General features: G+C 46.7%; 1 protein-coding gene across 1 annotated transcript; it reads left to right on the forward strand.

Moving 5' to 3' along the window:
- On the forward strand, positions 1,910–8,845 carry LOC8057747 (protein trichome birefringence-like 28). The gene is made up of 5 exons (XM_002456537.2): positions 1,910–2,994; positions 3,128–3,299; positions 3,663–3,862; positions 4,019–4,174; positions 8,127–8,845. The coding sequence occupies exons 1-5, from the start codon at positions 2,273–2,275 to the stop codon at positions 8,497–8,499; spliced, it is 1,623 nt and encodes a 540-aa protein (XP_002456582.1). The 5' UTR covers positions 1,910–2,272; the 3' UTR covers positions 8,500–8,845.

Here is a 12,488-nt window from a genome sequence, read left to right on the forward strand (position 1 = left end):
GACAGTAATGGCTTTCAAAATCATCCGTACCGGAGACGAATGTCTTCTGAACTTTCCATACAACATTTAGCAGAACAATCTGACATTCCTTCGTCACAAAGGCCTTGTTTAGTTCACCCTGAAACCAAAAAGTTTTCAAGATTCTCGTTCACATCGAATCTTGTGTCACGTGCATGAAACATTAAATATAGACGAAAACATAAACTAATTACATAGTTTAGCTGTAAATCACGAGACGAATCTTTTAATCCTAGTTAGTCTATGATTGGATAATATTTGTCACAAACAAACGAAAGTGCTACAAGTTTTCACTTTTCGGAACTAAACAAGGCCAAAAACTAAAACTGGCGCGTACTGTGCTAATCAGGCCTTGTTTAGTTCACCCAAAAAAATAAAAACTTTTTAAGATTTTCTGTCACATCAAATCTTACAGCACATGCATGAAACAATAAATATAGATAAAAAAAAAACTAATTACATATTTACCTATAAATTGCAAGATATTTTTTTTTAAAATCTAGTTAGTCTATAATTAGAAAATAATACCAAATAAAAACAGAATGCTACGGTACTGAAAAAACAAAAAGTTTTCCGAAAACCAAAGAATAAGGCCCAGTTCGTACACGTGGGAAATGTTTGCTCTGAGAAGCCTGGTGCACAAATCCAGGAGCAGTGATCCAGATCCGCCGCCACCAAGAAGTCTCCGCTGTCACGCTGTACTGGAATCAACCGTCACGTCGATGCAACTCCATCATTTCCAGAAGTCACAAACCGGTCGTTAGCTGTTAGTACTACAGAACCTTAGCTGGAATGTCACGCATTATTCTATCTACCAAGCAAAGCGTCGAAAACAATGGGAGAAATAAATCAAGTGAAATCCCGGCTGCTGCGTTCTCCCAAACATCCTCATGACATTCTTACTGTTTACATGTGGCGCACGCGCACGTTCTTTTTCGAGAGGAAATGCGTGTTCATGTTGTTCTCAACATCTGCTCATCGTATCATCACCATATTACGAAAATAGGCTGTCCATGTATCTATAACTCTTATAATCCTAAACTCCACTAAACTATTTCTCTAAGCATGCAAGCTATCCACCTAAGCAATGCACTACCATATTCAATTAGAATCCACTAAGTAAAACCTCAATAACTATTTATCTCAACATGCAATGCACTACCACATATACAATTAAAATCCAATAGCACACATGACAGCTGTAATGTCCATGTCAGCAAAACAAATAAGTATAGCCCACATCATCATACTACATAATCCATTAATCCACAATTCCCGCAGCAACGCGCGGGGTACGCTCCTAGTATGTATAGAATGGAGTTACCTCGTTGACCATACATCGTCAGCTCAGAACAGATAAAATCATTGAATTATTATGCGGCTAGCTCACCGTCCAAGTTTTTTTTCTTCTATAGCGTGTATAAACAAAGGGAGTGTTTAGCTATATATCTATCAACATAATTTATATGATCAAATCTGTCAGATTTTTTTAGTATAGATAAATATGACCCAGTAAACATTTCTAGCACAAATCTTAAAGCACAAACAAACGTATAGAAATCCAAAAGATTTAGTAAAAAAAATCTGTCAGCAGATATAAATAGCAAAAGTTAATTTATAATTCGTTCTAAAATAACAATTCTATCGGCTATTACAGATCTTTTCCGATCTCCTCAGTAATGTTTAGACTCTAGAGGTGTGTGTATATAGCTTCGTATTCAATTCGGTGCTGTATATACGAATTATAGTGGTTGAAATTAAACAATTCCAAATATGTCAGTGACGTGCTGTACCACGTTTGTCCATGCCCCTAGTCTCGTATGGCCAGGTCGCGGCGACTAAGCGAATTTGTCAAGGAATAAAACGAATCCATCCCAATTAAATACCTGTTGCTTGCACTTGCCCGTTCAACGCCTGCCCCGCCCAGCCCAGCAGGGAAGAAGAGGAGAAGCATCGGGAGACGATGGCATCCCCTCACCAAATCCGCAGCCCCCGGTGCTGACTCCCCGGCCGGGTTCGCCAGCCAATCCATAAAGACCCCGCGCGCGCGGCTACCTCGATCGCTAGCGCGGACGATCCGGCCGGCCTCCTCCGCTTTCTGATCGCGCCCGGTCGCGGCACGCGTTCGATCGATCGGTCCAAGCGAAAACTAGCCCGGCGCACAGGGGAGGTCGAGAGGGAGAGGACAGAGGACCACTAGGGATCAGCCAGCTGCCAGCGCTGGGTAGCGAGCGAGCGAGTTGCGGCCGGCGCCATGAGCTTGGCGGGGCGGCGCAAGTCGTCGTCGCTCGCGGGCGCGGGAGCCGGGGCCGACGCGTTCGGCGCGAAGCACGCCGTGACGTCGCTGCGCAAGGGCGGGCGGCTGCCGGTCTACGTGGCCAGCGTCTTCTTCGTCCTCTGCGTCATCGTCATGTACGGCGAGGACATCCGGTCGCTCACGATCGAGCCGCTGACGCGCGTGCCGCCCGTGCTAACGGTGCCGGCGGCCACCACGGGTGGTGCTGCTGCTGCTGGAGCTGGTGGCCGGCAAGTGGTGGTGCCCCGGCGAGACATCTCCGCTTCGGAGAAGCCCGCCGCCGCGTTGCACCACAGCGAGCAGGAGAAGCCGAAGCACGCGGTGACCACGACGACGACGACGACTGAGCCGGCGCCGGTGGCTGTCGTCGAGAAGCCGCCTCAGGATAAGGTGGACACCACCAAGCAGAGCAAGAAGAAGACGTCGTCCAAGAAGAAGGCGAAGAAGAAGCCCCGCAGGCAGCGCGCGGCGAAGAAGACGGTGGTGCCGCCGGCGCTGGGCGTGCCGGAGACGTGCGACCTGTCCAAGGGGCGGTGGGTGTTCGACAACACGAGCTACCCGCTGTACCGGGAGGAGGAGTGCCAGTTCCTGACGTCGCAGGTGACGTGCATGAAGAACGGCCGCCGCGACGACACCTACCAGAAGTGGCGGTGGCAGCCCAAGGACTGCTCCATGCCCAGGTACATACTACGACACACCTACCATCCAGGAAGTGGCCTCGCTCGCTCGCTCGCTCGGCTGGCCATCCATATGCATGCCTGCCATGCGCACATATAAACGGCAAGGCCGGCCGGCCTTTCAATTCCATTGCAGGTTCGACGCGAAGCTGTTCATGGAGAGGCTCCGGGGGAAGCGGTTCATGTTCGTGGGTGACTCGCTGAACCGCAACCAGTGGGAGTCCATGGTGTGCCTGGTGCAGTCGGCAGTCTCGCCGGGGAAGAAGTACGTCTCTTGGGAGGGCCAGCGCGTCGTCTTCCACGCCTGGGTGCGTCGTCTCCGTTCCCCCCCTCGATCCCTTTTCTGCCTGCTTTACGATTCGTGCCATCCAGTATAATAATCCTCGACGGTTAGTAGCCGGGCCCACGGGTTCCTTCGATAATACTACCGCAAGCAATTCGTTCGAGTTTCCACGCAGGCAGCCGTTTATTTTCAACCGTGACGCGTGCCCGTTGGTGACGGCTAGCTTAGCTAGGTGCACCAACCTCGTGTCGTGTCGCGTTTCCCTGGACCTGGACGACGGGGCCGTCGCTGACCAGGCCGCCGGCAGCCGTGTGTGCGTGTGTGTGTTTCCTTCCTCGAATCGAAATAAACTAACGAACCGGCTGGGTGCTGAAATAAAATGCTGCAGGAGTACAACGCGACGGTGGAGTTCTACTGGGCGCCGTTCCTGGTGGAGTCGAACTCGGACGACCCCAAGATCCACAGCATCCAGCACCGGATCATCAAGGCGGACACGATCGGGGCGCACGCCGACAACTGGCGCGGCGTCGACTACCTCGTCTTCAACACCTACATCTGGTGGATGAACACGCTGGACATGAAAGTCATGTACGTACGACACGTCAGTTTCGTGTGCCGGCCGGCCGCGGCCGGCGCCGCCCCGTGCAGTCGATCGATCTCTGCATGCATGCGCGGACACGACCCCGTTTGACACGAGCGCGCGGCCACGAAAGGGAAATGACTTGATCGTTTACATATTTGCAGGAGACCGGGCGCCAAGAGCTGGGAGGAGCATGACGAGGTGGTGCGGATCGAGGCGTACCGGAAGGTGCTCACGACGTGGGCGAACTGGGTGAACGACAACATTGACCCGGCGCGCACGTCCGTCTTCTTCATGAGCATGTCCCCTCTCCATATCAGGTACTATATACTAGTACATTTTTATTTATTTAATTATTTATCCCCACCCGATTTTTTTATGTCCTTTATTATTCTCGTGCGTAGCATTTCGATTTCATAGTACAGTACCCCCTACTTTAAGCTTGAACAACGAACAAGTACGCACGATAGGATCTAAGGGCAAAGCACGCACACGGTGTTCACGCTCATCTGGCCAAGTCAACAGTGCAGAAACGTAATGCTACTAGCTAGTACTCCCTCCATCCTAAATTGTAAGTCGTTTGACTTTTTTTACTCCAAGTTTGACCACTCGTCTTATTCAAAAAAATTTGTGCAAATATAGTCAAATTTAAGTCACTCTTGAAGAACTTTTATTAATAAACCAATACACAACAAAAAAAAAGTAATATTTTGTATAAAACTTTAAATAAGACGAGTGGTCAAACTTGATATTAAAAAAGTCAAACGACTTACAATTTGGAATGGATTGAGTAGTAGTTAGCCACATGTAGTAGTAACTCTTAATTAGCGTCCCGACGCATCACGCGTACGTGTGGGCGCACCAGAGCATGTACAGTAAAGGGCAAGGTACAGTACATGTACATGGCTGCGCGTGCGTGGTGGTGCCGGTTCCTGCCAATGCGATGCGATCCGTAGCGTAGCGCCGCATCGAGCCTAAAGAACCGTGCTTCCTGTGTGGGTGCATCCTCCTAGTCCTACATGGTTTGGTGGCGGAGTGGGCGCGCGCGGGCCGACCCGACTGCCACGGTCGGCTCCCGTCATGCCGTTGCCGTGGGCGAAACGGCCAGCGCGCTCGCTCGCGCGGGGTCGCTGTCTCGCTGCCGGAGTCCTCGTCGAGGGAGAAGGGGCGCGTCACGTCTGGACGAGTGGTCGTTATCTTGGGCGACGGGTTTGGAAATGTCAGAGTCAGGGCCTTGTTTAGTTCGCAAAATTTTTAAAGATTCTCCGTCACATCGAATTTTGCGGCACATGCATGGAGCATTAAATATACATGAAAACAAAAACTATTTGCACAGTTCATCTGTAAACCGCGAGATGAATCTTTTGAGTCTAGTTACTCTATAATTGGACAATGTTTGTCAAATAAAAACGAAAATGCTACAGTACCGTTTTTCACCAGTTTTTGCGAACTGAACAAGGCCTCAGACGACCCCCGCCCCGCGGGTGCTCGGGTCGGGGGGTATTCAGGGTATGGGCGTACTCCATAGGTGCGCGTCCTGTGGTGACCGGGCGCCGCGAGTCTGTTTGCCCTTTTCTGTGGCATGATAAAGAACACACGCTGTTCGGCTCGGCTGTGAATTCGCGGTACTACGAGAAACGTTACCAGCAAACCAGTGCGCCTGATGCGACTTGTTGAGACCATTGATGGCGGAGGCGTGGTCCTAATGCACATAGTGGCACCGGACTACCGGTAGCCGGTTTGTTACCTATTATAAGATGTACTAGCTATATACGGAGTAGTATATATACGTACTCAAAGAAGGGTTTGACATTTTTCAGCCCACGTGTAATACGCTGCATAGTGTGGTAGCAGCCGGTCACATGTGGAGTGCCGATCCCAATGAGGAGCTACTTAGCTCTACTAGATGTCTGTTGTTTCACTTCATACTCCAGTACGTACACTTTTTTGTGCACGGTAACAGATGGTAAACGCGACTTTTTAGACGTTACTTGGATCAGCACCTTCCCTCCTCCTCCTCCTCCTCCTCCTCCTCCCGGTTATTATCAATAATAAGTACACTTTAGGAGTATACTACGTGGTCAAGAGACTTGCGTCACAAAACTGTCACGGCCCTTTAAATTTCAATCAATTTGGGTTGCTGTCAGGCGACTATATTATAGGAGGAGTACTGTTCTTTCTACTATTAAAAAAAAAGAAATTATAGTAGTATTGTACTCAGCGCGCTGTCCGTGCACGTTGCGATTACAGTACGTACTGTGTGGCTTGTGGGAGGGCAGGATGCACACAGTTGTGCGTACCTGTCTGGTCACATGGGCCATCGAATTATTTGCACGAACCAAACTAACCAGATGTGCCGAACCTTCCAATCGATTCTCCCTTGGCCGCCGGCTGCTGCTGCGATCCGTGATTAACCCCATGATGCGCCAATGATCATGATCGACTAGCGACGTAGTACCGTAGTTGTTGCATCACGGCCCACGGGGTTAAGAAAAAGCTCGGTCGCTACTGCAGTTGGCATCGGTTGGCGCAACGTTCTGAGAACTACTACTATTATACATTTCTTATCCCGTGGCCGGAATTTTAGGATCTTAGAGAACAGTTTTCAAATTGGTCGAATTATCAATTCAAAACCTGATCTGTCTGTGAGACTGCGATCACGTTGCAGCCTGAAGATTGGGGGTGGATGAGATGAAAGTCTCCTTATCTGACGATCGATAAATCCTACTGTACTTGCATCTGACGCTTTGTTTTTTTTTTTTTTCTAGTTGCGTAGTTCAGGCTCAAAGCTCAATCCTCTCCTTAGAGTCAGCACCCAAGCTCTTAATTAGTATCCGTCTCCAGTATTGTATTTGCATAATACAGTATTTATTTAGCATACGCAGTGCCAGTGCTAAATTAATTATTGGCTGCATCACACACTGACAAACGAATGGCCACACGCGGCTCGGCTACTAGTAGGATTATTTCAAACGGGAAGGTTGCGTTGGTCTGGTCACCTATCGCAACGGCCAATCCCATCCGTTTGACAACGATCTGGCCAAGTTGGCCCGGGGATGACGCCTTACGAAAGCTCACTCACCTAAAGCATCCAGGAACCAAAAGAAAACTAAAAAGAAAATTAAGGAGGGTGACCTATCAGGGAAGTGATGGATGTTTAGGTTCCGTGAAGCAAACCACTTTGAATTGCCAGAGTTGTAGTACACTTTTTTTTTAGTCAAGAGGTTCTCCATTTGTCTTTGGCGGTTGTTTTATGCAACAAGGTGTGGAGTAGCTAGCCAGAAGCACTGTAGAGAGGTTCGCTCCGATGTGCTGGCTGAAACTGAAAATACTGAATGCATCAAACCGGCCACGGCGTGTTGTTGTCACTGGCCGGCTGCCCGGCCGCAGAGCAGGGGTGCTCTGGTAGAGTCTTTGGTCCTTTGAAGTGGAAAAGATCGGTATCAAGGACGAACGCGCGTGCGTAGCTGAGGCCTTGTTTAGTTCCAAAATTTTTTGGAAAATTGACACTGTAGCACTTTCGTTTGTATTTGATAAATATTGTTCAATCATGGACTAACTAGGCTCAAAAGATTCGTCTCGTCAATTCCGACCAAACTGTATAATTAGTTTTTGTTTTCGTCTATATTTAATACTTCATGCATGCGTCTAAAGATTTGATGTGACGGGAAATCTGAAAAATTTTACAAAATTTTCTAGAAACTAAACAAGGCCTGAATCCAAATTGTGGACTGTTTCATTAGCGATTGCGTCCACGGACGGAGCAATACCTAGCCTGGAGTAGTTGGAGCCATGTCACGTCGAAAGATACAGTTGAGGCTCCGCGAACCAGAGAACAAGTTACGATAGCGGCGAGAAAGCTAGCAACTTACCACAACGCGTGTTTCGCAATTAAAAATTCACATCAAGCAGAATCGGGATCGATTTTTTTTTACCGGTCTGCATTTCTTTTCGAAGGGTGCTGTGAAATGGCAAATTCAGCGTACTCCAAACTGAGGCCTTGTTTAGTTCACCCAAAAACCAAAATCTGTTCAAGATTCTTCATCACATCGAATCTTACGCCACATGCATGGAGTATTAAATTTAGATGAAAATAAAAACTAATTGCACAGTTTACTGATAATGAGATGAGTCTTTTAAACCTAGTTACTTTATGATTGGATAATGTTTGTCAAATAAAAACAAAAGTGCTACAGTTTCGAAAACTTTTCACTTTTCGCAACTAAACAAGGCCTGACAAAATGTTTTATTTCCTTTTTGTAATAATAACAGCCCGCAGGTGTGGGGCAACCCGGACGGGATCCGTTGCGCCAAGGAGACGATGCCGCTGCTGGAGTGGCACGGCCCGCTGTGGCTGGGCATGGACTGGGACATGTTCCACCAGGCGAAGAACGTCTCCCGGCGGGCGTCGCCGCGGGTGCCCATCACCTTCGTGGACATCACCACCATGTCGGAGCGGCGCAAGGACGGGCACACCTCGGTGCACACCATCCGGCAGGGCAAGGTGCTGGGCCCCGAGGAGCAGGCCGACCCGGGCACCTACGCCGACTGCATCCACTGGTGCCTCCCCGGCGTGCCCGACATCTGGAACCTCGTGCTCTACACACGGATACTCTCAAGGCCTGCACTCCACTTCGATTCATAGGCTGCAGAGGACAGATCGCCAATTCGATTCATACGCTGCGTTTGGATGGCAATGGCAATGGCATGGCTGGTGGGCTATACACACACACACACACAACCATCGTCGGTTCAGAAAGGAAAATTTTCTCCTCCTTTTCTTCTTCTTCTTCATATTCTCTCTGGCCTTTTTCCATGACGAAAGATGCCTTTGTTTGTTTGTTTGTTTATTAAATATATAGGGGTGGTATAGGTCAGTCAAGTGAAAAAGAGACTGTAAATGGGCGGGCTGTGTGATTAACTGCCCCAGATCGATGGAAATGTACATTCGGGGTAACAAAAGCTGGAATGAAAAGAGATGAACAAAACAAGTAGAAACGAGCACTCGAATTTTTCCACGAAAACGAAACGGGCACTCGCATGCGTCCACCGGTCCACCCTGACCCGCAGCAGAGAGTCGTTGCCCTCGTGGGGGGCGCCTTTTAGCGTAGGTTTGTGTGGATGTCTTGTCGTGGCGCACTCTTTTGCACGGACGGGCACGGGAGGCAGATTGAAAGGTGGTGGAGTTGGAGGCCCTTTTCAGCAGGTGGCCGGTCCTGCCTGGCTGCCTCATTCGTTTTGTTGAACAGCTCCCTGATCCAGCTGCGAAGGCCGAGCGAGCGAACCATGAGAGAACGAGAAACGGACACCGGCGGAGGTTGAGGGAAGGTGCCGTGCGGAGGTGGTCATCATGTCGTTGCTGGAGCGTGCGCGCTGGACGGGAGACTGGACTCAATTCGGCCAGGTTCTGCGCTGCTTTTGGCGTTCGCTGTGGCACTCAAACTCCCGTATCTCCTTTGCCATGAACGGATGGACCTGTGGCGGTGGTAGACTAGTAGACTGCGAGACAATGAGGGAGAGGACTTGCATTCTTTTTGGACGGTACTAGTAGAAAGCAAGGACGTAGCATGCTCTTTCTTACACTGACTCCAACAATCGTCACCAAAAATACAAAACTCATTTATCATTTAGGTGGAGATATAGTTAAAAGGTTACATACTTATTTTTAGTTTTCTCCAACAACAAGATATAAAAAGACATCACTCTCTGCAGATGAGTTTCGAGGAGAGAGGATACTTAAATTTAAGTTATGTCTCTCATAATACCCAAAAGATACTCTGTTGGAGGCTATATGTATTACGTTGAAGACCCATTTTGAGTTTGGGTTTCCAAATCGGTCTCCTATCGGAGACACCCTCAGAGATAGTAGAAAGTAGTTAGTACTTCATTCCTCCTAGAAAAAGAATTACTAATTTTAGTTGGAGTAATGCAGAGTCATTTTTTTTTGAGTTTGACCAAAATTTTAAAAATATATTAATATTTATGATACTAAATTATTTATTGTCATGAAATATTTATAACACAAAATAGCTATACCACGAAAAACATTCAAGCTAAATCTAATAGTTATTGAGTAAAATAAATATTAACACTTTCAATGTAAACTCGATTAAATTTAGAATTATTTGACTCCACATTATGTTCAAATTATTGTACACTCATCGCGTATAAAAAAAAGTATACATCTTGCATTTTTTAGTGGTCCAATACATATAAAATGTACTAATATGTATGATACCAAATAAACACTAAGATAAATATATTTATATAGTAACTATTTTGGAGATCCAAAAAATAATACTATTTTTATATATTTATTTAAATTTAAAATTGATTGACTCGAAATGTGAAATATTACGAAGGGAGTGCTGTTTTTCCGGACAAATGTAGTAGTACGGTGAGCAGTATGGTGACTTTGGGCATCGGATGTCACGGCCTGTACTTTCAGGCGGCTAACCACCCACAGGAGGACAGGGTGAGAGTAAGCATGCTACTTGGGCTCACTAACGTGCATAGCTTGTTGGTTGTACGATACTTAAACTCTGATCTCTCTTTTCTCTTCTCGTATTCACATGAGTATTATCTTGGATATAAGCTTATTATTATATTTGCTCTTAGCCTCGAGATAAAAAGGTCCATTATTCCACGATCACACCTCTTCATATTCCTTTGGTCACTTTGACACTGTCGAAAAAAATATATCATTCTGCAAGCCACCATTCTCTCTAGATAGCATCTGAGCCTATATGTTCTAATGAGTAATGACTAACGAGACCACCAGCTGACTCAAGCACGCCCTTATGCCAAGCATTTTCTATAGATAAAAAATAATATCCATGAAAAACGTCAGAACGGGAGTAAGAAAATATCTGCTCAGCATGCTACTCTCTACATCCAAAATTATAAATCAAAATTGAGATCTTTTAACTCTCCAAAAATTCTTAGAATAACTTATAATTTGAATGGATAAAGTAGTTCGGTAGTTCCTTCATTTCACTTCTTAGGCCTTGTTTGGTTTCAAAAAATTTTACAAAATAGACACACAACACTTTCATTTTTATTTGACAAATATTATCCAATCATTGACTAATTAGACTCAAAAGATTCATCTCACAAATTACATGTAATTTGTGCAATTAGTTAGTTCTTTTATCTATATTTAATGTTTAATGCATGTGCCGCAAGATTCAATGTGATGAGTAATTTAAACAATTTTGCAATTTTTTAGGAACTAAACAAGGCCTTAGCTTTTCATGAATCTTGACTGCATTCTGTTCTATAGGACGCGAGCGTATCGAAAGACGTTTTTCACAGCAGCATAAAGCATGTACAAAGTGAAAATAAGGAAAGACAATGACTCCTGTTATAAACATCGTGGCCTGTTAACTATCTAGCCCATGTACACTTAGAACGTTATGGGCCTGAAACGGATCCACACCCGTCCGGCTCAGTGGCTAAGCCCGGCCCGGACTCGGAAGAACTCCGTTAACCCTAGGCTACGCGCCCCGCGGCTTTTCCCGCGCCGCCGCCGCCGCCGGCCACTCTATAAATCCCCTGATTTGCTTCAAACACGAGCCTAACTTTCGTCTTCAAGGTGCGAAGCATTCGTTCGTGCGTTTCATCGGTGCCGTCGTCCGTGCTCCGAACTAGCTAGCTGCTTTTGGTGATTGCGGGGTTTCTTCTGAATCTGAATTGTCGGGCAGTCGGGGTGGGTCGAGGCGGTCTTCCGTTTTTGCTGTATATCCGCCTTGCGCTTGCATTGCTTCTGTAATTTTTTTGGTGGCAACTTTATCGAGAGGGGCCAGAGATTTCTGAATTGGTATCCTTCTTTTTGCGGTTGCCCACATTAACACCGGCCAAACTTGCAGCAGAGGCAGGATCTCTTTTCTTGTTCTGCTCCTGTTCAAGCGTGGAACTAGCTTTCCATGGCCGGAAATTTCCGAGTCTTCTAGTCTAGAGTCTGGAGTCCCAGACCCAGGAGCTTGAACTCAACCTCCTGTTTTGCCTTCGGTTTGTAGTAGACTCAGGAGTTAGCACTTAGCAGTGTTTGGAGAAGTTTTTACCGCAGATTTCCTAACTAGTAGCGTGCGCCCGCGCTCTATTTCATCACCCTTCATTACCACAGATACTAACCCGTCCAAAGAAAATATAATCAATTCTCTTTTCTTTGAGAGCCAAATAATTTTAATTCTAACATAAGTTCAACTAAGGGGGTGTTTGGGACTGCTCTACAAACTCTGCTCCATAAATTTCACCATGGAGCAGCTCCACAAAAAACTGGAGTTTGTGGAGTACCTCTTTAGGTGCTCTCACAACTCCACCTTTTTTCCTCGAACTGAGTGCGTGGAGCTGAAACCGTTTGGCTAAAAAACGTGGAGCGGAGCTGAAAAACGTGGAGCGGAGCAGTCCCAAACAGCCCCTAAATTTATAGTACAGATTACTCATATTTATTATATTGAACAAGTAGCATTGGATTGGTTTCATTGTTTTATACTAAATATATTTGAAGATATAAATGCTAATGCTACTTTCTTCAAATTTAATTGAATTTTAAAACGGAACTGCTAGCCTCCGGACGTCCGGCGCCAACAACGCGTCCGGACGCCGAGCCCCACCACCCGCGCCACAGAAAAG

Source organism: Sorghum bicolor, chromosome 3, assembly GCF_000003195.3.
Source record: "Sorghum bicolor cultivar BTx623 chromosome 3, Sorghum_bicolor_NCBIv3, whole genome shotgun sequence".
NCBI classification, from domain to species: domain Eukaryota; kingdom Viridiplantae; phylum Streptophyta; class Magnoliopsida; order Poales; family Poaceae; genus Sorghum; species Sorghum bicolor.

Bases quoted from the DNA above. Each gene is read 5' to 3' on its own strand.
- LOC8057747 (XM_002456537.2), top strand. From the start codon at position 2,273: ATGAGCTTGGCGGGGCGGCGCAAGTCGTCGTCGCTCGCGGGCGCGGGA. The intron at 2,995-3,127 runs GTACATACTACG...ATTCCATTGCAG, and splicing joins AAGGACTGCTCCATGCCCAG to GTTCGACGCGAAGCTGTTCA. The intron at 3,300-3,662 runs GTGCGTCGTCTC...AAAATGCTGCAG, and splicing joins GCGTCGTCTTCCACGCCTGG to GAGTACAACGCGACGGTGGA.